Source organism: Emydura macquarii, unplaced genomic scaffold (genome assembly GCF_026122565.2).
Source record: "Emydura macquarii macquarii isolate MOO-44397 ecotype Brisbane River unplaced genomic scaffold, CSIRO-AGI_Emac_v2 contig_2205, whole genome shotgun sequence".
Classification (NCBI taxonomy): Eukaryota; Metazoa; Chordata; order Testudines; family Chelidae; genus Emydura; species Emydura macquarii.
The window spans coordinates 19290114-19317285 of NW_027132342.1; the positions used below are offsets into that span (position 1 = coordinate 19290114).

The window sequence follows — 27172 nt, forward strand, 5'->3', positions numbered from 1 at the left end:
TTAAGGGACTAGAAGCCTGGGCCAGCCAGCCCTGTTCAAACACCCCCACCTATGCCTTAATTAGCTGCCTACCAGCCCAAGGGGGCCAGACTAATTGGGGTCAGGTGACTGCCTTAAACATCTGGGCCTCATAAAAGAGCTGAGAAAACACCCTTTAGTGAAGCTATAGAGGGCAAGTTATGCTCCTGTGTGAGGGCCTAAAGGCCTCCAAGGTAGTAGCCTGGCCTTGGAGTTAGTGTTGTGATACAGAACAGGGAAGAGAGAAAGGTAGTCCAGGGGCTGAGACTGTGAGGGAGATTCTGAGGAAGAAGCGTGGGAGTCAGGGCTTTATCTATCCCGGAGCCAGAAAGGCTTAAAGGTAACCTAGAAGGGACTGGGAGTTGAGCCTTGGGCTGAAGAACTTTTTATTTGTTTGGGTCTTTTGTTTGGATTTTTGTTTCTCCAGCAGGGGATTGAACTCTGAGAGTGACATAGCCAGAGGACTGAGCCATGTGAATCCCTGGGAGAGACAGAAAAATCTGGATTAGGGGAAAATGAGGCATGGGTGTGCCTACAGCACCATGCTTGCCAGTAGGGGGGGCTACTGTGCAGGCACGCCCTATGACATTCTCCAAGCACCTGTACAGCCCCCCCACCCAATGTAAAGTAGAGCAGCCTTGGGACTATTCTAACATATTTAGAGTGGCCATGGCCCTGCAGCTGTGAACAAGTGGAAAGCCCTATATTCTTAGGCTCCATCCCACTACATCTCTGCCCCTGGCACTTCTCTACAGCAGAAGCAGCAAGGAAGGGTGGCATAGAGTTGTTCACCAGCTCTATACCAAACAGCTGACCCTCCCTTTCTCCCCAGCGCCTGTCTGTTCTGGGCTACTGTATGGCCTTGTGTATCACTGCAGCAGCAGGCAGACCACAGCAGAGAGAAAATGAGACTGGTTTTTCACAGGGTTACAGTAGGAGGAAGACAGCATAGTTTCAGACCCAGCACCCCTCACAGAGATCCATGCCAGTCATATCCACACAGATACCCATCTTCAACCATGTGCATACTCACATTGACATGTGCACAAAGACCCTGACAGACACAGATGCCTATAGGCACCGGAGAGATGTACTGTGTGCGCATTGACACAAAGACACACATCTCCTTGCCCTGGCTGACACACAGGCATTTGCCTGCAGACACTACTTCTGTCTCCCCACCCACCCCACAGAGGATGGCCCACTCTCTGCCTCTGTCTCTGGCCAACAACCAGAAATCCTGAGGTTGTGTTACCAGGCAAAAAAGGCTTTTAAAGCCTTCAAGCTGGAGGCCTGATTGGCTTCAACAGAGTGATTTTCCCTGGTGGAGATGAGATGGGAATCAGGCTTTGGGTGTGAGACTCCCCAAATGCTTAGAATCTCCCCACTTTTTCTCAGTCCTCTTAGTGAAGCCCCTTCAGAAGCCTGATGAAGGGTTAAATCTCTCTGCATAAACAAGTGGCTGTGTCTAGAGATGCTCCACAGACCAAGCATATGAAAACCTCCTGGGAATAGGGAAGGAGGGAACGAGTGTGTGTATGGGGGAGGAGGGAGCATATTCAGGGCACATCTAATCCATTCATCACAGCACCTCCCATCCCCAGCAAGCACATCCTCTCTCATGCCCACCAATCCAGCCGGGGTCTTTCAGCAGCTGGGATGAAGCTTTGGCTTCTAGGAGGGGGAGAGAGGGAGGGAGAGTGTGGGGGAGATTTTGCAGGGATGTTTAATATTCAGGTCACATGACATGACCATGGCAGCAGCAGCAGCAGCAGCAGCATCATCCCTGCTTATCTGAAACATCTAGTGGAGGAGAGGAAAAAAAGAGAGAGAAGGAGAAAGAGAGAGAAAAGCAGAGCCTGTGAGGCAGCCAGACTGCACCGGTGTGAAGAGAGAAAAGTGAGGGGGGAGGGAAGCCACCCCGCGGGAGCATATTCAGAGACAAAGAAAGATTCATGTTCAAAGGTAGGTGGTCCGTGCCGATGCTTACACACTCGCATGGTTTTGTCAGGGCTGGGAGATGCTGGGGGGATCCCCTGATGTTGCTGGCACATCACTCCCCGCACATGCACACACGCAGAATGGTGACTTGCCAGTGCTGCTCCAAGGGCAGGGGGAGAGGAGGGAGAATATTTCCTTTATGCCTTTTACTCTCAATGGCAAAATTTGGGTGTCAAGGAGACAGCGGGGCGGTTGTGCTGATGACGGTGAGTAGCAGTCACCAAAGGCTGCTCCAAAGGAGGGAAATAACTCCAGCTGCTGCCAGGAGTGGGAGAAACTGCAAGCTGCTTTGTAGCTGGCTTAGCCCTTGTCGGTCACAGATGGTTGTGCTCTGGGGAATAGGAATGTCATGTTATAATCCCCAGGCACCAAGGTGGACTCAGTTGGCGGGGGGGAAACCCAGACGCCTATGCAGGCCCCTGGGATGATATGGGATTGTAAACCTGTGCTCCTGGGCCCCAGATCGGAGCACTTTTCCAGGATGTCTCATGGCACAACTGTGCAACAAACCGTTTGGGACATGAGAGTGGGAGACAGAGTGCAACCAAGAGCTTGGGCCTCTGGGGAGATGGGCAGCATGGGGAAGACAGGTGTGCTGGTGTGGAGACTGAGAGGCAGGCCTGGGAAGGCATAACTTCCTGCTGAAGACTGTATTGGGGGAGGGCACGCTCCAGGGAATGCACCAACAATAAGATCTTAGAGAGACAAGGTGGGTGAGGCAATACCTCTTTTTGGACCAACTTCAGTTGGTGCGAGAGACAAGCTTTTGACTTTACACAGAGCTCTTCTTCAGGTCAGACCTGTCAGAGCATGGAGCAGCTTTCCAAGGGAAGTGATGGGAACCCCATCGTCTGAGCCATTTCAACCTAGATTGCACTAGAGAGCCGAGAACCCGCCTACTGCAGCTGAGGTGGAAGGGGGGAGATGACCTAATAGTTCTCTCTCATTTCTAGTTTCTATATTTTCAGTGAGGCTTCAGCGTGCTAGATTTCGCTGCAGATTGGAGAGAGATGGCCACTGTCTAGCCCAGGTACATCAGGTGGTCATTAAAGGCATATTAAAGGATGGCTGGTTTTGGGGAGGAGGTAGCAGCACCAAAAGACTGAAATAATTCTCTCTGAGATACCCTTGGCTTTAGGCGAGGGGAATAAACTGACCTTGTGGCCTCTTAGTGTTGCTGTGTACTGATTTAGATTGGATGGCCCTGCACTATAAATTGTTTGTATTGTACGGATGTACACACTGGAATGAATGGCCCCATGGCAACCCTGGGACCTAGATAAAAATGAAGGGTGTCTCTGCTAAAGTTTAGCCAAGCGAGAAAAAAATACTAACTATGGCTTTTCTCTAGGTCTGAATTAACAAATGCTAATGTCTGCAAGCCATGGGGAGATTTTGCTTAAACAACAGCCGCTTGCTTCCCCACAGGCATGCACTAATGCGTAAAAGGCCAGGTTCTGATTTGCACACTGACCCCATTACTCCACCTTGGCCCCTAAAGTATAGGTGTGTGCAGGTGTAATTGCATTGTAAGGGGGCCATAGCGTAAAAGAGAATCTGGGTTATTGGGAACTTTGCTGTTGGCTTCAATGGGAGCAGGATCAGGCCCTTATTGAATGAAGGAGACATACAGGAAGGCTATAGATGTATTGCCTGAGAGTATTAAATAGCAGTTTGTTACTAGAGGCTGGATTCTTTGTGGTTGAATGTTTCCACCCTTCACTCCATGATGCCACTCAGACAAAGAACAGGAAGGCAGGGGGAGGGGATGAGGAGCCTTTCATATCTAGGTTACTGGTTCTAATCTGCCCCTGGGGCAGAGATGATTGAAAATCCTTACCATCAATCTCTGTTCAGTGGCCTATGTGTAATGAGTTTGTGGGGCTAAATCCAGTTTTGAGTGGCTGCTGTAAATATAACAGCAAAGGACACGTTAGATGAATGAATGTTAATGATGCTGAATAGTAGCAGTCATTATTATTCATTATTAGCAGCTTTACATCCAGAGCTTTCAATGTGCTTTAAGTGTCACGGTCACAGGGCTAGCTGCACCTCAATTCCCTTTATGGTCTTTCTGAGTACACCCCCTCTGGTGTTCGGTTTTGTGCCCTTACCTATCGTTGAGTGGCATCTCGCAGTTCTCCCACTCTTAGACTGGGATCTGGGTACAACACCCCATTTATGCAATCTGATGTCACCCTGCAGATCTGACTGGATACCTGCATCTCTTCCCTTGAGGAATCAGTGCTATAGTGACCAAGCCTTCTTATAACAACGATGTTTGTTAAGTGTCTCTCACCAACAGAAGTTGGTCCAATAAAAGATATTACCTCACCCACTTTGTCTCTCTATGTTTATTAGCACATAGAACAAAGCATTAGAGAAAAGGATGTAAAACAAAGAGTCCACGTGTATATTTAGTCTCAGCTAACCCTATGCTTCACTACCAATTAAATGAGAGAGGCTTCCTTCTTGATTTCCAGAAAAGAACAGACCCCACTTCCATTTTGTTGGGGAGCCAAGGAACTCTTGAAAGCCAGCCTGATCCCAGTTTGTGTCTCTGGGCTTGTCTACACAGGGATACTAGGAAAGCTAAGGTGAACCAACAAAAGATGTGAAGTTAAAATGCACTTAGCTCCCGTGTGGATGCTCTCATTCAGAAGGAAAGTAGCTGTAGTTCTCTGTTGCTTAATCCACAGTAAACTAAAGCTACTTTGCTACTCAAACTAGGACAATCCCAGTTAGCAGGGATGTCTAGTCCCCTACTGCAGTTCAGGAACAAGGTGCATTGGCCCATGCTGTGTGGGCTCTGAGACAGCAACAGGATATTGAGGAGTGTCTGGGTCAGGACTGAAGGGCATTGGCAGAGTTGCAGGGATGCCCATGACCGAGATATCAGGGGGAAGGGGTAGCAGGCTAAGCAAAGGGAGCAGGAGAGCTGGCTTGTTGAGCTCTTCATTTTTTGTCTCATAGCTAGACTTTCCTGGCTGGCAACAGCTTTGAGAAAACTGGAAAAAGACAACAGCAGCCTTGAGGGATGCTTCGTCAGCATAAAAATCCCAAACTAGTTGTGACGTGTGTAAGAATGACTTCTAGCTGAGAAAAACTCAGCTTAGCTGCTATTGCCTCAACCTGGGGACTGCTGCAGCCTCCCTTTCATATAGGGATATGAGATTTGCCAAGCTGCACCAAACCAATGGTCCATCCAGCCTCCTGTCCAACCTCCCCCCACCCCCAACCGCACTTATGTTGGATGCTCCAGAGGAAGGTGAAAATAACTTGTCATGCACCTCCTTAGTTTACAGAAGCAGGGAAGGGAGATTTCTTCCTGACAGCTCTTTCCCCTGCAGGCAGATTGGATGAAGGCTAAATGGAGCCTGGATCCACCAAAGTTTTGGGCTCCTCCCCCCCCACCAAAGTTGTAGATGGCTGTGTGGGCTGGAGCACATGACTAATCACCAGAAATCCATGAGTCCCGATCCTGCCTTTGCCACTGACTCACTGGGTGGCCTTGGGCAAGTCAAGTGCGAGGGAGTTTTCAAGGGGCTCCTATGAATGCTCTGGAGAAGATTTGAGCCCTCAGACAAAAGGGGTATTTTCAAAGCAGCATGTGGGCAGTGCTGGTTCTTTGAAAATCTGTTGGGTGATCAGGTTCAGCCAGGTCCTCAGCCACACCAGAGTTATCAAATCTTCCCTGCGATATGATGCTTGGCTATTCAGGCACTGCTATTATCTCTGCCTCGGAGTGTCATTGTCACCCCCTCGCCCTGTTCCTCCCCCATCCCAGCTCCAAGGTTCACTCAAGACATTTCTGTAATCCTGTCATGAGGTGCCCATGGCCTGCTGAGATTGTACAATGATCTCACCAATACTAGCCCATCAGGACCCCCACTAGGGGGTGCAGGCTGGGACTAGGAGCAGAGCTGGTCAAAACCTGGAATATCTAGATTGCAGGAAACGGTGACATTTTGAAATGTCTTTTTGTTCCCATTTGGAATCAAAACCAAATATTTCTGAAATTTCCTACAAACCAGCCTGCAAAATTCTGCAAAAATGTCAGTTCTGGGAAATTTGAATTTAGATATTTTTGAACGTTGTTTCCAAATTTCATTTTTATTTTATTTTAAGGTTTTTTTCATTTTTATATCTTTATTATTTTTACCTTCTGTCATGCCATGGCAGTGGTAATACGCATTGTTACTGGCATATTATAATATGACATAATAGCTGAAACATTCAAAGTGTCAAACTGTTTCATCGCAACATGAAGAGGAGCCGCTTTGCTTGAGAAGAGAATATGTTTCAATCAGTACTAAGTAGCAGCTGCCCTTAATAAGTTTAAAAATAAAATAAATATAAAAATAGAATATTTAAACTATTCTATTATTTCATATCATGACATGTGCCAGCAGACACCTCTTTCACCAGATGAGCCTCAGTGTTTCTCCCTCTGGCAGGGGAATGGGAGAGGAGAGCTGGAGTAAATCAATCCTACTCCAGAGATTTTTAATTCTTAACTTTGGTTTATTCACAGTATTTACTAGGTGGGCCTCAGGGCAGGCCTACACAACAAACCTCACAACACAAAAGAAATACATCTCCTTGCCTCCACCTGATCAATGATTTATTATGCTGGCTTCTGGTCACCAGCCATTCCCCAAACAGAAGTAAACTCAGTGTTTCCCCTACAGGGAGGAGAAAAGTCATCTGCCTAAGAAAAGCCTTTTCTCTCTGCTACTGCTTGTTCTCCCTCCTCCCCATCTCATCGGAAAAGGGTTTTTTAAAGGTCACTGGTGGCCCCTAATTGGACTCAGGTGTCTCTAACTAATCTGAAGTAGCCTTTTTTCAGTTCCTAGGGAAAAGGGCTTTCACCATTCTAGGAACTGATATATCTGCCTTCAAGATATGTCTGCTTTGCACTCCAGCTATGCCGTGGTAATGTAAATGTTAACATGCTGCAAAGTTACAAGGTATAAAAAAGATTGTAAATAAAATGTAGACCTTAGTCTGCTGCTTGGAAGGGCACCTGTAAATAAACACGAGGCTCAGCAGTAACATGTTGAAAGAGGGGCTTATAGCCTCTGGCCATCTATACCAATAATCTTTCTTCACAGGACATCTAACTTTTTTACTAAATCCCTGCTATTATGTGGTGAAATCTTGTAAATAGTACATAATGCAAAAAATTTAAATTGTATATTTCTTTTGTACATTATAAAAATGCAGCAATGTATACAATTGCAGTAAACTTAGTTTCACCATTCTTTGACAGCTGCCAGGACTGACTTTATCACACACATCCGCGGTAGTGCAAATTACAGTAGATTCTCAGAGTTACGAACACCTCGGGAATGGAGGTTGTTTGTAACTTTGAATAAAACGTTAGGGTGGTTCTTTCAAAAGTTTACAACTGAACATTGACTTAATACAGCTTTGAAACTTTATCATGCAGAAGAAAAATGCTGCTTTCCCTTTCTTTTAGTAGTTTACATTTGCAATTCTGTACTGTATTTGCTTTTTTTTTTTGGTCGCTGCTGCTTGATTGCATACGTCTGGTTCCAAACGAGGTGTGTGGTTGACTGGTTGGTCTGGAACTCTGGCATTCGTAACTCCGAGGTTCTACTGCATTATGTTATGCACAGCTCCCAGTGACATGTCATAAAATAATGTAAACATAAAAATAACATACAAATAAAAAAAGGGAAACAAAAGGTTAAGATGCAGAAACAAAAATTAAAAATTCCAAAATGAAAATAGGAAAAATTTTGTTTTGGAAAACCCGAAAGAAAATATTTTCACTTCAAAATATTTTTTTCTGCAAGAATTATCGTCGGAATCAACACTTTTTTTAAAAAAAAAGTTTTGATTTTGACAAAAACAGCGTTTTCTGTCAAAAAATGGCTTTGATGAAAATTTTCCAACCAACTTTGATTGGGAGCCCAGGGGGCTTTCAGAGAGGTGTTTGAATGCTCCCATGGCGCCTGAGCACCCAGGACCAGAGCTTCAAAGGTATTAAGGAGCCTAACTATTATTGGGAGTTAAGCTCCTAAATACCTTTGAAGACCTGGGCCACAGTGCCTGGCAGGATTTTCAGAGGTGACTGTGAATTTCCTGGGAGTTCAGAAATATCTACTAGGTTTATATTAGCATATGTAAATCACTAGTTTACATATTCTAGTGAAGCTGAAGCATCTAGATGTGAGCAGTGTAAAGCCAGGCTATTTTCAGATGCAATTGGAGAGAGACAAAACCCACAGGATCTGGGGCAGGTGGTGGGGGAGATGCCAGAGAGAAGGTGGCATGGGGAGGAGAGGAGGAAGCATACAGAAATCCAGAAAATGACACCATCGTCATTAATGATCTGGAGGATGAGGTGGATGCACCCTCAGCACATTTGCAGCTGACACTAAGATGTGGGGAGTGGTAGATAGTCCGGAGGGTAGGGATAGGATACAGAGTGGCCTAAACAAATTAGAGGATTGGGCCAAAAGAAATCTGATGAGGTTCAACAAGGACAAGTGCAGAGTCTTACACTTAAGACAGAAGAATCCCATGCACTGCTACAGACTGGGGACCGACTGGCTAGGGAGCAGTTCTACAGAAAAGGACCTGGGGGTTACAGTGGAAAAGAAGCTATATACGAGTCAACAGTGTGCCCTTATTGCCAAGAAGGCTAATGGCATATTGGGCTGCATTAGTAGGAACATTGCCAGCAGATCGAGGGAGGTGATTATTCCTCTCTATTCGGCAGTGGTGAGGCCTCATTTGGAGTATTGTGTCCAGTTTTGGACCCCTTACTACAGAAAGGATGTGGACAAATTAGAAAGAGTCCAGCGGAGGGCAACAAAAATGATTAGGGGACTGGAGCACAAGATTTATGAGGAAAGGCTGAAGGAACTAGGCTTGTTTAGACTGCAGAAGAGAAGAATGAGGGGGGGATTTGATAGCAGCTTTTAACTACCTGAAAGGGAGTTCCAGGGAGGATGGAGCTAGGCTGTTTTCAGTGGTAGTAGATGACAAAACTAGGAGCAATGGTTTCAAGTTGCAGTGGGGGAGGTCTAGGTTGAATATTAGGAAAAACTTTTTAACTAGGAGGGTGGTGAAGCACTGGAATGGGTTACCTAGGGAAGTGGTGGAATCTCCATCCTTAGAGGTTTTTAAGGTGTGGCTTGATAAAGCCCTGGCTGGGATGATTTAATTGGGGTTAGTCCTGCTTTGAGCAGGGGGTTGGACTAGCTGACCTCCTGAAGTCCCTTTCAACCCTAATCTTCTATGACTCTATGATTCTATAAGTACAGAAATGACTCCCCTCGAGGATGAGCTTCTGGGTGAATGCCCCTGAGCCCTCTCTGCCATGCCCCATCTCTGTGGGCTCAGGCTATAAATGAGGTAAGTGCTGTGGGGGACAATGGCAGGACACAGGGTGTGTGGCAGGGTGTGTGGGTATCTAGCCACCATGGCTATGAATACCTTCTTTGCATTACATACAGCTACCTACCACCTACCACCAAATTGGGAAGAGGAGGTGGATGAGGCATTTCTAGAATAACAGAAATACCCAAAACACATACCCTGGTAGTTATGGGGGACTTTAACTACCCAGACATCTGCTGAAATAAATTCTCGGAATGTACTGGGGACAATTCTTTGTTCCAGAAAGTAGAGAAAATAAACTGAGGGATAGCATTTTAGACTTGATTCTGACCAACGAAAAGGAATTGGTAGCGAATCTGAAGGTGGAAGGCAATTTAGATGAAAGTGATCATGAAATGATAGATTTCATGAGTGTAAGGAAAAGAATGAGTGAAAGCAGCAGAATAAAGACAATGGACTTCAAAAAAACAAACTTTAACAAACTCAGAGAACTGGTAGGTTCTTCCATGGGAAGAAAATCTAAGGGGAAAAGGAGTACAAGATAGCGGGCTGTTTCTCGAGGAGACAATATTAAAAGCAAAACTGCAAACTATCCCAATGCAAAAGAAAGATAGGAAGAATAATAAAAGGCCAATATGGCTCCATCAGTAACTCTTTAATTATCTGAAAATCAAAAAGGAATCCTACAAAAAGTGGAAACATGGACAAATTGCTAAGGAGAAGTACAAAATAATAGCACAAGCGTGTAGGGACAAAATCAGAACGGCTAAGGCACAAAATAGTTACACCCAGCAAAGGACAGAAAAGGCAGTAAGAAGAGATTCATTAAGAGCAAGACAAAGACAAAGGAAAGTGTAGCTCTACTTGGTGAAGGAGAGCTAATAACTGATAGCATCAAGAAAGCTGAAATGTTTTAGAAGATTAATGGTGACCTACTCACCACAATAAATATTAATAACAAGGAGGAAGGAATGCAAGCCCAATTAGGGAAAGAACCGGTTAAAGAATATTTTGATAAGTTAGATGTATTTGAGTCAGCAGGGCCTGATGAAATGCATCCTAGGGTCTTCAGGGAGCTAACTGAAGCAATCTCGGCATCAATGGAAATTATCTTTAACTCCTGGAAGATGGGTGAGGTCCCGGAAGACTGGAGAAGGGCAAACAGAATACCTATCTTTAAAAAGGGGAACAAAAAGGACCAGGGAATTATAGACCAGTCAGCCTAACTTCAATACCTGGCAGGATACTGGAACACATTATTGTACAATCACTTTGTAAGCACTTGGAGGATAATAGAGTTATAAGGAATAGCCATCATGGATTTGTCAAGAACAAATCATGCCACCAACCTCATTTCCTTCTTTGACAGGGTTACTGGCCTAGAGGATGGGCGGAAGCAGTAGATGTGATATACCTTGATTTTAGTAAGGCTTTTTCCACAGTCCTGCATGACATTCTCATAAGCAAACTAGAGAAATGCATCTAGATTAAATTACTATGAGGTGGGTGCACAACTGGTTGAAAGACCATACTCAGAGAGTAGTTATCAATGGTTCACTGTCAAACTGGGAGGGCATATCTAGTGGGGTCCTGCAGGAGTCAGTACTAGGTCTGGGTCAATATTTTCATTAATGACTTTGGTCACGGATGGAGAGTATGCTTTAAAAATTGCAGGTGATGCCAAGCTGGGCGGGATTTCAAGCACTTCAGGGGACAGTTAGAATTCAAAATAAAGTCGATAAATTGGAGAATCGCTCTTAATTCAGTAAGATGAAATTCAGTGAGGACGAGTGCAAAGTACGTCACTCAAGAAGGGAAAATCAAATGCACAACTAAAACTGAGGAATAACTGGATAGACAGTAGTAGTGCTGAAAAGGATCTGGGGTTTATAGTAGATCACAAATCGAATATGAGTCAGTAATGTGATACAGCTGTGAAAAAGGCTAATATTCTGGGATGTATTAACAGGAGTGTTATATGTAAGACTTGTCCCACTCTTCTCTGCACTGGTGAGGCCTCAGCTGGAGTACTGTGTCCAGTTCTGGGCACCACACTTCTGGAAAGAAGTGGACAAATTGGAGAGAGTCCAGTGGAGAGCAAAAAAATTGATAGAATGTTAGAATGTTTAAAAAACCTGACCTATGATGAAAGGTTAAAAAAACTGGGCATGTTTAGTTTTGAGAAAAGAAGACTATGGGGGGGATGTGTAAACAGTCTTCAAATATGTTATGGGCTGTTATAAAGAGGACAGTGATCAATTGTTCTCCATGTTCACAAGAAAAAATAGGCTTCATCTGCAGCAAGGGAGATTTAGGTTAGATATTAGGAAAATCTTTCTAACTATAAAGGTATTTAAGATCTGGAATAGGCTTCCAAGGGAGGTTCTGGAATCACCATCATTGGAGGTTTTATAAAACAGATTGCATAAACACCTGTCAGGGATGGTCTAGGTTTAGCTGGTCCTACCACAGTGCAGGGGGCTGGAATTGATGACTTCTTGCAGTCCCTTCCAGCCCTACATTTCTATGATGCTGTAAGAACATGCATGGCATAGGTATGATTTCTATCCTTAGAGGGAGCATTGTCTTCCCTGAGTGTAGACCCTCTGGAAACTACGTCCCTTTAAGGAGTCTCAGATAGGACACTCAAACATTGACACACACCCTAAATCACTGCCACTTTTGAACTTTTGGCCTTAGGGCTGGTCTATGCAGCAAAATTTACCAGCTTAGTGACACCATCACAGGTCCTAACCACATCAGCCACACTATCAGGAGCTCATTCACCTGCATATCTACTAATGTAATATATGCCATCATGTGCCAGCAATGCCCCTCTTCCATGTACATTGGCCAAACCGGACTGTCACTACGCAAAAGAATAAATGGACACAAATCAGACATAAAAAATGGTAACATCCATAAACCAGTCGGAGAGCACTTCAATCTCCCAGGACTCTCTGTAGCTGACTTGAAAGTTGCCATATTTCTACAAAAAAGCTTCAAAAACAGACTTTAAAGTGAAACTGCAGAGCTGGAACTCATATGTAAACTTGACACAATCAAACTGGGTCTGAATAGGGTTATCTCATTACAAGAAGTAATTGTCACTGTTCACACATTTTCACCCTCTAATCAACGGTTGTGAATAAGCCTCATCTACTCTAACTGAATTGACTTTGTTAGCTCTTGCCCTCCCCACTGTTATGTTTCTTACCCTTATACCTCCTATCTGTGATTTCCATTTCATGCATCTGACGAAGTGGGTTACAGCCCACAAAAGCTTATACCCGCAGAAATTTGTTAGTCTTTAACGTGCTACAGGACTCTCATTGTTTTTGCTGTATACAGACTAACATGGCTACCCCTCTGGAACTTTTCAGCTTAGCTGTAGTGGTTTAATTATATGGCTGTAGTTATAACTATACCAATATGTTTATACTGGTATGGTTTTGCCAGTAAATTTCCCTGTGTGGATAAGCCCTTAATTCTGTACAGTACTTTGAATGAAGAAATGCTAAACAGTTCCTCAGTCACCCAGACTGGCTCTTCCTCCCAGACCAACTCTGTCTTGAAACACTCCATAAAATTCCTTCTACCTGTAGCTCCTTCCTACCCTGTACACTTATTTATGCTGTAGCCCATGATGTTGGTCCTTGGTGCCTCTGGCCCCATGGCATAGTGTGTGGGCCCCATATGTCTCCTCCTTCAGAAGCAGCGGCTGCAACATGCCATGTGGTAGTCATGCCACAAAAGTGCTTACTACTGCTTTGGCTTGCCAACTTCCGGGGGTGTGGCTGGGGCTGGGGAGAGCAGAGGAAACAATTAAGAGTGGGGAGGGATTGGTTTAAGGGGATAATCTGTCGTTTAGATTGGAGTAGTGACCACAATGTGCTGGGTGTTTTGCAAAGTCCAGGCAAAGGAAGACACTGTCCCTGCCCTGAAAAGCTGGCAATCTAAAAACATACAAACAAAGTGAGCAGGGTGATGCTAGGACAAGATCTTACAAGGATCATGACTGTTGTTGTTTTTTAAAGTAAACCACCTAAATTCCCCGACTCCAGCTTCCCTTCCAAATTCAATCCTTATACATTCCTCCCATACCAATGCCCAGTGTTAGTTCCAGTGTGCGTACACCCCTCCCTCCCAACATTCAGTCCCCTTCCCTTCGTGTGTGTGCAGTTCACTAATGAGATAAATCAGTGATTTAGATAAGCAGATGATTTACTATCCCAAGCAGAGCTTTCTCTAACCCAAAAAGGAAAAGAACCAGAGACTTCATGAAACCCACTAGTGACTTCACTATTGTCACTCTGTTTTACATGGAAGATGGGGGAGGGAGAGATTTAGTCAGCTAGCTTCTTTCTTTGTAGGCATTGCAGAAGTAGTGGGTCTTCAGGAGTAATATAAATGAGAAGACAGTGGCCTTGGGGACCGGCTCAGAGAGGGTGTTCCTTGTGGAGGGGGAGGTGTGGAAGAAAGCACAGAGATGTATGTGAGAGGGGTAGACAGTGACTGTGGCTGTGTTTTGGTATGGGCCAGAAGGGTATAATGTGGGTGTCAGGTTGGCCAGGGAGAAGAAGGTTACAGTTACCCAGAAAGGAAATGATGAGGGCCTGGACAAGAGTTTTAGCTGGGTTGACAGAGAGAAAAGATCAGATCTTAGACATCTGTGGGACCCTGCCTGGATGTGTGGGATGAGAGGAAAGTGATGAATTAATAACAACACCCTGCCATCCATTTTCTTTTTCATCTAAGGCCCTCAAAGTGCTTAACAATCATTCCATCTCAGTGAAATAGGTACTATCAGCCCGATTTTTGACTGAACTTGCGAGGCCCTACGCTGAGTTTCTCTTTCTGTCTGTCTATAACATGATAATTTTGAATACTGCATCTGACCGATTCCCAAGTGTCAGTAATGTTCTAGAGAGACAAGGTGGGTGCAGTTATTGGACCAACTTCTCACCTTTTCTCGCTAACATCCTGGGACCAACCACACTGCCTACAACAGGGAACATTCTAGGTATCAATGGCCAGAACTCTATTGACTTTGCTGAAAATCAGAAAACCCAAGAGGGGACCATGTGGGGATGCACAGAGCCCTTGGCATCTGGTTAGCACAGCTACACCTTCAACCACCTCTATTAGCTGATGGCAGTCATTAACACCTTCCAGCATAACAACACTCCCCCTCTCAGCTCTGCCCATCACACCAATGCAGTGTAAAAATGTTGATATCCGGAAAGAGAAAGAAAGAAAGAAGAGAATAATGTCTACCCTACCACTTATATCAGTATAGTATGCCACTCAGGGATGTGAAAAAAACACCCCACTGAGTGACATAAATCACACCAACAGAACTGCCAGTGTGGACAGCGCTATGTCAGGAGAAGAGCTTCTCCCGCCGACATTGCTACCGCAGAGCTCTCTCCTGTTGGTATAGAGAGGCTACACGAGACAGCTTACAGCAGTGTAGTCACATCGGTATAGTTGCTGGCTGTAAGCGCTCTAGTGTAGACATGGATGGTAGGGAGAGTTCCTGAAATAGAGGGGGATTGGAGCATGGCACAGGGAGCCTGTGGGGGGAATGGAGGAATACAAGGAGCCACTGCATACAAGGGGTGCAGTGAGCTTGGCCTACACAAGCTACAAAGTGTGTGACCCTGAATAGATGGAAGAACAGGCACAGAGAGTTTAAGTGACTTGCCCAGAGTCATACAGTAAGTCTGTGGAGGAGCAAGGAATAGAAGCTGGATCTCCAAATTCCCCTGCCCCTGCTCTAAGAACTAGTCTGCACACTCCATCTCTCTTTAAAAGAACAAGAAATGTATTGGCTAAGTGGCAGCTAAGGAGGGCTATGGTGCCAGAAATATGGTGTTACATTGAGTAGGATTACATTTTCAAAAGTGTCCCCTGATTTTGGATGCCTTCATTGTCGGGTACCCAGAATTAGGGAACACTTGACGGTTTAGACCTACATATTGAAAACCATAAGATTAAACCCACAAGACCATCTAGCATTATGAAAGATACACAAAGCTAATGACATTGCTGAGAGCCAGTTTTCAATCTGATGTTGAAGGGGCTAATTCTGTGAACATTCCTAAGTCAAAGGGGAGGGCATCCCACAGCCCTTGGGCCACAGAAGCAATGACACAGGCATTTTCCCTCCTGTCCCCCCTGCACATCCCATGCTCTAAGGGCCCCACCCCCTTGGACCTCCCAGGATGCATGGGTATATAACACAGAGCCAGAACCTCAGAAAGTTAACTGTCCATTAGGGACCACAAAGCTCAGATCTGTCACCTAATTCATGCCCAGCAAGCAGCCAGTGAAACGAACATCCAAGACCCATTCACCAGCATCAGAGCGGGGCAGAGGGAAATGAATAGTGCTGCCACCTGAATAACAATTTTCCCCTTTTTCTCCTGGGCAGGGTCAGCAGACAACAAGACCGAGGCAGCTATGTCTGAGCTGGTGCCGGAGCCCCGGCAAAAACCAGCAGTGCCAATGAAACCTGTTGGCATTAACTCCAACCTGCTGGGCTACATTGGGATTGATACCATCATTGAGCAGATGCGCAAGAAGACCATGAAGACGGGTTTTGACTTCAACATCATGGTTGTAGGTAGGAGGGGTCATCAAGGCCTAGGGGGCTTTGGGGTCATGGAAAGAAGCTTTGCTGCACTTTAACTTCAACCTCACAGGCATAGGTACAAGAGGTTATAAGGGTACGAGGATCATTGGGATTATGGGTGAAGGACAGATTCTTTAATATCAGGCCAAGCCTAGTTCAAGTAGATTCCTAGCCCCTGTCCATGTGATTTCCCTTAAGGTACTTATATGGGACAAGAAGATCCCTCACACCCAACCTGACACCTTCCCTGGGTTTAAGTTCTTCAGTCTATTGTCAGAGCACAACTATGGTAAATGCTATGTTCTTCTTCTTTACGTTTATCAGGTCAAAGCGGGCTTGGGAAATCAACACTAGTGAACACCCTCTTCAAATCCCAAGTTAGCCGCAAGTCTTCAGGCTGGAACCGTGAGGAGAAGATCCCTAAGACAGTGGAGATCAAGGCCATTGGGCACGGTAAGAGCCAGGAAAAGTATTCTGAGGACCACCAGTACTGGCTGAAAGAGTGTATGGGGTGCTGGTGTCTTAGAATAGTTCTGCCAAGGACCTGTTACAAGGGCTGGCCGGAAAACCAGAATTCAAAGTTTTTTTCCACATCGAGATGAAATTGAGACATTTTGAAATTTTGGAGAGAGAGAGAGAGAGAGAGAGAGAGACCTACTCCAGACCAACCAGTAGCCTGGTAGCAAGGGCCCTCATCTGGGCCATGTGGGAGACCCAGGTTCAAAGTCTCTGCTCTGAAAGAGGCATGTACAGTCCTGGTGATGACCCAAGGCAGCCTCTCCCTTGTTTATGTGGCGGTGGAAAGGGCAGAACATCGTCATTCCCACAACAAGTATCACAGAAGCATACACAGAGGAGCCAATCTCGAGGGAGGGTGATCATCGGGTCCTTTCTGTCTTCTTCCCCAGTCATTGAAGAAGGTGGTGTCAAGATGAAACTGACGGTAATTGACACCCCAGGATTTGGAGACCAGATCAACAATGAGAATTGGTGAGTGTCTGTCCCCACCCCTCTCCCCAGCTATCCAGTGAAGCACTAGAATGGGTTTCTAGGGAGGTAGTGGAATCTCCATCTTTAGAGGTTTTTAAGGCCTGGCTTGACAAAGCCCTGGATGGGATGATTTAATTGGGGTTGGTCCTGCTTTGAGCAGGGGATTGGACTAGATGACCTCCTGAGGTCCCTTCCAGCCCTAATTGTCTATGATTCTCTATTGTTCTCTTGGGTAGCTGACATACCCATAGGGCTGAGGATACAGAAGACTCAGCCCCAGCATGTCCATGCTCTAAGATGGAACACAGTGAAGAGGTCAGGATGAGCTCAGCCACAGGCTATCCTGCTCCAGGCTGAGTCAGCGCTGCAGGATGTGATATGGGTGTTCTTTCCGATTCAGTTCTGAACCAACCCCCAGCAGGGTCCCTGGGGTCCTCAGTGGTTCACACAAGATACAAACTTGGTGGCTGTCTTTCATACAAGATATAAATCCACGTGGATTCATTTCAGATCCCCTGGTAAATCTGAGAAGAACAGAGGTGTTAGTAGCAGCATCCTGCCAAACTCCAGTCTGGATAATGGCATTGTGCCGCCCTAAAAGTCATCCTGGGGTTCCAAATGGATGTGATATTATTCTTCACTTCCTCGCTTAAGGCCTGATCCAAAGCCCATTGAAGTCCATGGAAAGATTCCTATTGCCTTCCGATGGGCTTTGGATCAGGCCCATGAACTGTTGTGAAGTGTTGCTGTGAAATGTTAAACAGCCAACACATTTTGCTCCAGAGGTGACTGCAGTTCGGTGGCAGGTGAAATGGTTTTTATATACACAGCTTATAAAGTGTTTGGGATCCTACTAGATGAAAGAGGTTCAAGAAATGTAAAATCTTTATCCTTATTCTTTTATTTACTTTATTTAGGCATATACACACTATAAAAGAGCTCTAGGACCCTTTGCATAACTGAAAAACTCAACAAAATCCCCCTTCCCCCCCAGCATAATTTAGATACAGGAGTGAAGTCAGTATAACCCACTACCAGCAAACCAGGCAACACATCTCTCAAATTCCCCTCCCAGTTCCTCTATGCTGGCAGTTCCCTGTCTCCCCCCCCGCCCTCCAAAATTCAGCAGATTCTGCCTATTTTGAACCAGAGCAGGATAAATTCTAGAGTCATGAGGGCCCTCACAGAGAACACCCTGCCAGCAGCCCCTTTCCATGTACGCCCCTGGGGCTTCAGCTTGAGCACCTCTGCTGATCAATAACACTGGCATGATCCGGGCAGGCTAACAGATGAAACCCTTCCACCCTGTAAACCCTCTTTGGTCCTGTTATTGTCAGCGGCACTGTATGTATGCAGCATGAGGAAGTAAAGTGCTTCTCTCGCTCTCTGACCCTCACAGCTGGGAGCCCATCGAGAAATACATCAATGAGCAGTATGAAAAATTCCTGAAAGAGGAAGTGAATATTGCAAGGAAGAAACGAATCCCAGATACGAGAGTCCACTGCTGCCTCTACTTCATCTCCCCCACGGGTCACTCGTTCGTATTCCGCTGCTGACTACTTCATCTTTCCCGTAGATCACTTCTACGTACCCTATCTCATCTACATCTTACTGTGCCTCTACTTTAGCTCCCCCTATGGATCAGTCATATGTATCTGACTATTCTCTCTCTCACATGTATCCCATTCATCACTTCTATAAATAATCCTTTCTATATATATCCCACTCTGCCTCTTTCATCTCTCCCATGGGTCATGCGTATGAATCCCACTGTTGTTTAACTTTTCTGTCCTGGGATGGACACTGGGAAGGCTATAAAGAAAAGTTTTAGAATTGGATAGACAGGCCAGCTCTCACCTCATTTTTTTTCTAGGCACTGAGTGGGGAGGAAGGAGGAGAAGAGATCTAATGGTAGCATCTCATGGGAGTTATGCAGGAGAGCTCTCCCTTAACCCTCTCTTCTGGAGTCTGGGTAGGGGAAGAGATGAGCCAGCATTAAGGGTGATGTGATAAAATGGCTCTCACTTATTCCTTTTTCCCGGGCTGCAGCTTGCGACCTTTGGACCTAGAATTTATGAAACATCTCAGCAAAGTAGTAAACATCATCCCTGTTATCGCCAAGGCAGACACCATGACCCTAGAAGAGAAGATTGAATTCAAACAAAGAGTGAGTACCACCATGTCTGTGTGAAGCAACTCTTTCACAGCCTCACCTGTCCTGGCAGGAAGGTGGCAGAGGTTGGTAATACCCTTCAGACTGGGATGATATTGGCTTGACCTCTCAGACTTCCTGGTGTTTCCCTTCATGTTTCACAACAGCACTCAGCTGCTGCCATGGGATACAATACTGGATTATTCTCCACTGACAGAGTCCAGCTATTGTGTAACCTTAAAACATGATCTGGCTTTGTATCTGTCACAACATGGGGCATGTGCGATGATCTGGGTGTGCTCATATGGCAGAAGATTGCCTAAATCATTCAGACTAATATGAGGATGGCCAATTTTTCCAGCTGGTAGGAAATCACAGCAATTCAGCTCTTCCCCAAGTCACTGTACATTCCTTACAATATGGCCTTATCCAAGAATGTGCTTGCCCTTTAAATGAACCTTTGCAAAACATGTGCCCACAGCAGGTCATAGCTGACGTTGACATGTGTCTGTGCTCATGAATCCCACCTCTGAGCTCAGACTAATCGATAGGAGAATGTACCTTCCCAGTGCAAATGGTCCTAAGGAAATTATCACCTCAGACCACAGAGAATAATGCTGAATAGTCTGGTAGGGGCATCACAATGGAGAACTAAAAATGGGTGGATCTTCTGGTGAGCAGAAATCTATGAGAGATCGCCTTGGGCAAAAACTAACTGACAGGCTGCAGATATCCTGAAAGAGCAGCTGTTTCTATGCTGAAGTCTCTCAAAGGGCATCTGTCATAGTCGTGTCAAGGATTTCACACCTGTGACCTGCCAAGACATCTTTCTACTGACCGCTGTCCTGTGACTGGGTCATTAATTCTTCATAACACTGACCTACATCAAGTAACTGGGGCCAGGGAATAAAGTTCAATCTCTTGCCAGCACTGCTGTGTGTCACAACTGGATTACGCACTCCTTCAGAAATATTCCCTGCAGGCACCTTCCCCTTTAGAATGTTGCAGTGGGAATATAATACCACTGCATTCCACCATCTGCCATAATTCAATGCTTGCCAAGATAAATGTGTTAGTCTTTAAGGTGCCACAGGACTCTTGCTGTAATGCTTGCACTGCTTTTCACTTTCCAATGTTTCCCTGCCCAGGTGCGCAAAGAACTGGAGGTGAATGGGATTGAGTTTTACCCCCAGAAAGAATTTGATGAGGATCTGGAGGATAAAACAGAGAATGACAAAATCAGGGTAAGACACACCATATCATGAGAGCGTACTGAGGAGTGGCTAGATTTCACTAAGTGCAGAATGGAGACAAATCACTCTAGTTTTCAAAGTGCTTGGAGATCCTTCGATGAAAGATGCTATAATGCAAAGTATTATTACTATAGATATCCAGTAGGGAGGATGGGTCCTTTTATCCTTTCTAATTTAATTTGCATTGTTGACAGTCACTAGTACCACAGAGTGCTGCATATAAGAGGGCTGTTTGCTTCACTTCATCTTGCTGGACGTTGGGTTTGGACTGGATTTAGCTTCCCATTTAAACTGTTGCTATTTAAGCCCCAGCTTGTTCTTAACTTGACCCCTCAAACTCTTATTTTTGGTAGTTTCCCAAGTAAAAATTCGATCATAATTTTCCCTTCTCCTCAAACATCATTGCATCCATCTCCTGTAGAAATGCTGGAGATAGCTGTAGACCTACCTCTAGGAATCTGGGGATATATGTAGAAGACATGAAGGGCTTTTCCTTTCGGGGGTTTATTTTTAGTAATTTTTGAGTTTTGTGTGGATGCCCAAAATCGGTGGGTTTTGGGGTTTTCTCTTTGTATATACTTAGGCTTTGCAGAATTCAATTTTTATTTTTTTATAATTTTGATGGCTAATATCAATGTTTATTTTTAAGCATTTTTTTTTCAATTGAAATTTTCACAGATGGTGAAATTATGGGGGGTGGAGGTGTCAGACAATGGGAAAGATCTGATAATAATTATTTAATGACAGTAGACGTTGAAATTCAAGAAGTTAAAACTTTATAATTGTTAAAACACAAACTGTCAACATCACACGTCAAAATATAAAAAGTAAATATCCTTAAATCAAACCCTAATAAGTTCTCAAGCAGCATTTTTCTTTCTTTGTCTATCTGTAAATTTCAATTATTGTCAATGGAAATATTTTTCCATCAGTTTGTGTCCCTTAAATTGATGTTCACCTACTTTTACCAATAAAAATCTAATCCTTCCAAGCCTATATATACTGTATATATGATACATATTACTCATTGCAGTAGCATATACTGTAGTGAGTAATCTCTTTGTAATGTTCCCTTTTGTACTTTAATGTAGTGCTGTTTCAAATAGCATTACTTTAAAGTGCACTAGGGAACATTTAGTGCACACCAGCAGGGTCTGCACAGACCAATTAATGTGCAACACATTAGTGTGCTTTAAAAATCATACCTCTGGAGTCCGCATTACTGCTCCGTGTAGACAAGCCCTTAGATACAAGTAACCATTTCCCATGCTTTTCCAGTGTTTATTGGATGAACACTGATTTCATTTTTTTTATTGGGGTGTTTTACCGGTGAAAATCAGAAGCCCTAAACATAAGGAACATTGTAGAGTTCTGCGAAAACCTATGGAAATATTGGGGCATCTGCAGACTGACCTATGGAAACAAGTGATTTCTACACAACATACGGAAGTGTTGTGTACCTCTGTGGACTATCACATTTATAAGGCTAGCTGCATATCTGCCCCCTTTCTGCTCTCTCTTGGTATTTCTTCACTGCAGAGTAAACTTGGAGGATCCGCACCTGGGTTAGCTTAGTCCAGGTGTGAGCGGCCACAGCCAAGTTACTATAGCCTCACTGGCGCTGCACTCCTCTGTGCATGTGTGTTGCTAGGACTTCTGGGGAGGGGGGAGGGGCATATCCCATGGTTCTTTGTGCTGCAATGAGAGGAGCCACTCTATGATTCTTTCCCAATGAATTGTGGGAGAACTTGTCTGTCTTTCTGGGCAGATGGGAGGAATTATGGGAAGCCATTGGAGGACAATCAGCACTGGAATGATTTAGTTTGTGTCCTCACTGCAAAGTGAGTGGGTTACCAGCTTCACTCAGCCTGTAGTCTGTAGCCCAGGACAGACCAGTTAGCTGGGGTTGAAAGCACCACTAAACTTGGGTGACAAAGTTTTGTGTCTGTAACTTTAGCGCCCTTGTGGCCAAGATGGAGTCTGCTCTGTAGGCAGCTCTGGCCAGGAAAAGGCGTTTGCACGAACGCAGCAGGGAAAGTTCCTTCCACCCCAGGGGTACCTGTTCCAACCCGTGTCGCCCCCCTCCCCCCCGCCCGGCGCGAGTGATCACACACACACCGGGATAGTACGGTGACTATAGGAAAGGGAAATATTTATTTACAGGGGGATGAATGGAGAAAAACAACAGGGGGAAAGATAGGGGGAGTGGTAAAACAGGGCTACATTCAACACAAGGCCCCATAGCCCAGTGGCACCACAGACTGAAAGGGCAGACCCCGAGCAATGCATCTGCACCCAGAGTTCAGGAGTCCTAGGAAAAGTTCCAGGCTGGTGGTGAGTCTTGGGTGCTCCTGTTCGTCTTCAGCACCAGAGAACTTTCCCCAGCAAACGCCTCCGGTGCCCTCTTCTTCTGCTTGCTGCAAAACCACATAGAGCGACACACTCACCACTTAGCTAGCTACAGCCTCCCTCCTTATTCCCAGTGCAAAGTCACAGGCCCCAGTACTCCTGCCCCATGCAGCTCTGGGCAGCAATGATACTGAGTCCAGCTTCGGTTTGTCCTTCTCGGGCAATTCCTCCCTGGCACAATGCTCCTCCTGGCTCCTGTCCTGGGCGTCCCTGGTCAGCCACTCTGTCCCTCCCAGGCTTCGGGCAGGTTCTCGGATGCTCCACTTTTGTGAGGGCCTGCTTGGCTCGCTGCAGCCCTTCTTTCTGGAGCTCCAGACCAGACACACCCTGTCACTCTCCCCTCTCTCTCCTCAGCCCTCTCCCAAATAGCACTTCCTCCTTCTGGAACAAGCAGCATTTCCCCCCACAGGGCAAAGATTTAAAAGCACCATGCTCTCTAAAACCCCAAAGGGGTTACAGCCTCACTCAGCCTGTAGTCTATACCCCAGGACAGGCCAGTTAGCTGGGATTGAAAGCACCACTAAACTTGAGTGACAGAGTTTTGTGTGTGGAAGGGAGGAGGTTTAGGGGCAACACATGAGTGAGAGGCCAAGTTAACTCTGCAGTGAATAAAGGCATGCGCCCTAAGTGCCCCCCTCAGGAGATAAGTGCAGGCAAAAGGCCTATCTCCCAGTGTTATAGTGACCTGCAGCTTTCTTAAAACAACGTATACTTATTAGCTCATGGAATAGAGCACTAGAGAAAATAATTGGATTTTAGAACAACAGCCTGCCTGCATGTCTGTCCTACCTAGTGTCCTACCATCCCATAATGGTAGGGCTAAAACCTAGGTAGGCCAAGTTTCCTCAGACATCCCCCTGGGTTCCTGTGCCTGAGTCTTTTCAATCTGGTGCACCTTCTTGCTGCTCCAAGGCAGTGTCGTTGGTAACCCCATCCCCAACGAGTTCTTCATCTTGCAAAAGGCTTGGTCACGTATTGATGGCTTTTGCCCTCCGGGTCAGACAGTTTCATATGCTGGTGGGAGGCAGAGCGAATAGTTCTGGCATTGTCCCTTTAGGACTCATTGGTGCCCATCTTGAGCCATCTCTTTTTTTGTTCTGGGAACCACTCCAGAGAGACCCCTGGGGAGCAATACTTACACCAAAATATGAGTGCAGCAAACAGCAGGCCAAAGTCAGGTATTACAGTATTAACAAATGATTACAGAGAGCTCCATATTTATCACTCCTATGATTAAAAAAGTGCTGGTAATGTCTGCAGACCTACCTAGAAAAATACTGCACACATTTGCAGAACCCATAGAATCACTGGGCTTCTCCACAGACTGAGCTATGGCAACAGTAGGAACAGCTGTAAACAACTATCGAAATGCTAGGGGTATTGTCGTATTTTTCAGTAGATGGTCATTGGATTGTTAAAGGCAGTGAGTGCCTCTTGCCCTGCAGAAGCCTTTATGCTGGAGGGAGGAGGCTAGTAGGGGGGAAAAGGGTTGAAAGAGAGCAGTAGTACCAGTGCCCATGTCTCATTTTTGTCTAATATGCAGAGGAGCAGATTGACTAGGCCTGTCTACTTGTCTATCTCCAGCAGGAGAGCATGCCGTTTGCAGTGGTGGGCAGCGACAAGGAATACCAAGTAAATGGCAAAAGAATCCTGGGCAGGAAGACTCCTTGGGGTGTCATTGAAGGTAAACTGGTCCATCCTTTTGAGATGGATGTATCTACCTAAGCTCAGACACTCAAAGCTCCAGGTATACCTCAGACCATTACTCCTAGTACCTATAGTTATTTAATATTTTCAAACAACTCTGCTGGTGGGAATTGGAGCTACCCCTGTGGCATCGCCGACTGGCAGTTTTCCTGCCACTCTAGAGTGTGGAAGATGCCAAGTTGAGCCCCATGAGTTCACCTCACTTTTCAAGTGAACACTTCCTCATGATTTTTAATAACTGACAAGCCCGCATGCGATGCATATATATCACTATATGCCCTGTTTGAAATATAAAATCTGTGCCTATCTGCCCACTGTGTGGACAACCATCCCATGCACTGTTCTGATGAAGGGTTTTTTAACACCCCACTCCCCAATTTTCTCTGTTTACAGTGGAAAACCTCAATCATTGCGAATTTGCCCTACTTCGAGACTTTGTCATCAGGTGAGGCCAGCCGTCATACAACAGTTTATTCCTACTTAGAAGTGCTACTTACTGAACGGACTATCAGATAGAATTTCCTAGTGACAAGAGCAATGATAATGGAATAGTCCCCAAAGGAAGGGATGAAAGTCATAGTTCTTGGGACAATTAAAGCTGGGCTGAATACTATAGGGAACGATCTTAGTTTAACTAATAGATAGGGAAATCTAGCTGATCTTTAATATTTATGATTGGTATGCCAACAAGGGGGCTAGTTGTGATGGTACTTGTGTCATATGGATGGCCTGTATGACAAGGAACTAGAGTGACACCTTCCTCCATATCCTGTTATATGAACATACAATAGATGGGAACACCTTTAAATTGCTCCTGACCTAGGGCTGGGTTGGAATCACTGACAAAGAGAGGAAAGACTCTTCAGCTCATTCCCAATCCCCAGACCGTATAGTCCTCCTGATTTGGGGATGGATTAGAACTGGTGACCAAGAGATAAAAAGCTCCATATCCCCAGTCTCCAGTCTTCTCCCAAGTTCATGTATGGATTGAAGCCCTGGCAGGAGAACTGACATCTGTCCTAAATTCTGTGGGCAAGTCCCAAAGTTTGAAGGTAATCTCTGTGGCCTATAAGACCACAGGGTACATGTTTTAAAAAGCCCAATGTAAATATATATCAAAGTAAAAAACCAAACCCCTGGGTGCTTCTTGTTACCATGGTGTTTTGGCATCTGGGTGTGATGAAACATCAACTTGTAATTAAACAATGATGGACAAAGCCCATGCAGTTTTTTGGAGGTTAGTGACTGGTTGGGAGGAGTTGTGGCTGTGGGGAATCTTCAAGGGTGGCAGGTGTCGCTAGCACAGCTACTGTGGGCTACACTGCACAACTGACCAGATGCATTGTGTGGAAGTTTTCCCTTCTTTGAAGCATCATGTATTGGCTGCTGCTAGAAGACTTGATGAACTAGATGTCTTAACTGGCAAAGAAGGATGCAGAATAGCTGACTCAATGGACCATTGGTCTGACTTGGTGTAGCAGGAGATAGCATACTGGACTGGCGAGGCCAATGATCTGAGCCAGTCATAGGTGTGTACACAGGGTGTGCCCAGGCACACCCTAATGCAGGGGAGTCAAACCTTTGTTATCCGGCCCGCGAACCTTTTTGATGTGGGCCGGTAGGGCCGTCACCAAAAGAGTAGCTGGCGTGTGCAATTTCTTGGTGGATGGCAATAGAAAGCAAGCTGCCACTGAAAATGAAGTAGACGCGTGATGTTGCCGCGGACAGGAGTATGCCATGATCTGCCACCGAAATCCCGTTCATCGTGAGATTTCTCAGTGGAGACTAGGACGTGGTGGGAAATTCAAATGTGGCCCGCCGGTGGAATTGAGTTTGACACGCCTGCCCCTGATAAAGATCCTGGGTGCACACCCTAATGAAAATACCCTGGGTGCACACCCTAATGAAAATATCCTGGGTGCACCCCCTCATGAAAATATCCTGGGTGCACCCCCTCATGAAAATTCCCTGGGTGCACATCCTAATGAAATGTGCTGTGCACGCCTATGGAGCCAGTGACATATCCTGTGTGCCTATTTTATTTTGCTGATGGACAGAGTTTCAACTGGTTAACGTGTTATGGCATCCCTAGAAAATGTATGCCCTATTCATTAGCCAGCCTGGCCAGCCAGACTGGAAAACCCGTCCCATTCATCTCAGGAAATAAAATAGACCCAGAAAGAATAACATTGACCAAGCTGCTGCTAGAGTTTTTTCTTATTCTCCTTCTGTCTCCCGCCTTCCTCCTTTGCCTCCTGCAGGACCCACCTCCAAGACTTAAAAGAAGTGACACACAACATCCATTATGAGACCTACAGGGCCAAGCGGCTGAATGACAACGGGGGGCTCCCCCCGGTGACTGCTGAGACAGAGGAAAACCATGAAAGTAATCTGTGAATTACTCCTCCCACTGTCTGGATATTACAACCCGTCCCTGCTACCCTTAACTTTACTGTAGGCCTGTCTTCAAAGCATGTGGAACATCCTCTGTGTGTGTGTGTCTGGGAGAAGGAGCAGGGGCATTTCCTTTCTCCTTCCTAGAATGTTGTCATTCTTGTTTTTTGCACAGCAGGCTGTTCGTTGTCTTCCCCTCTCTTGTGTTCTGCGGTTCAGTTGTGCATCTTGGTTGTG

At 45.5% G+C, this 27172-nt stretch overlaps 1 protein-coding gene across 2 annotated transcripts; it reads left to right on the top strand.

Annotated features, from left to right (window-relative positions):
- The first annotated feature begins 1930 nt into the window (after nucleotides 1–1930).
- SEPTIN3 (septin 3) lies at nucleotides 1931–27172 on the top strand. Of its 2 annotated transcripts, none has more exons than XM_067559046.1 (10): nucleotides 1931–1983; nucleotides 15830–16021; nucleotides 16355–16483; nucleotides 16939–17020; nucleotides 18420–18557; nucleotides 19070–19187; nucleotides 20321–20416; nucleotides 24419–24518; nucleotides 24935–24986; nucleotides 26803–27172. In XM_067559046.1, the coding sequence occupies exons 1-10, from the start codon at nucleotides 1974–1976 to the stop codon at nucleotides 26936–26938; spliced, it is 1053 nt and encodes a 350-aa protein (XP_067415147.1). In that variant the 5' UTR covers nucleotides 1931–1973; the 3' UTR covers nucleotides 26939–27172. The 2 variants fall into 2 exon arrangements, with proteins under 2 accessions (XP_067415147.1, XP_067415148.1); XM_067559047.1 differs by having other exon boundaries at nucleotides 24422–24518.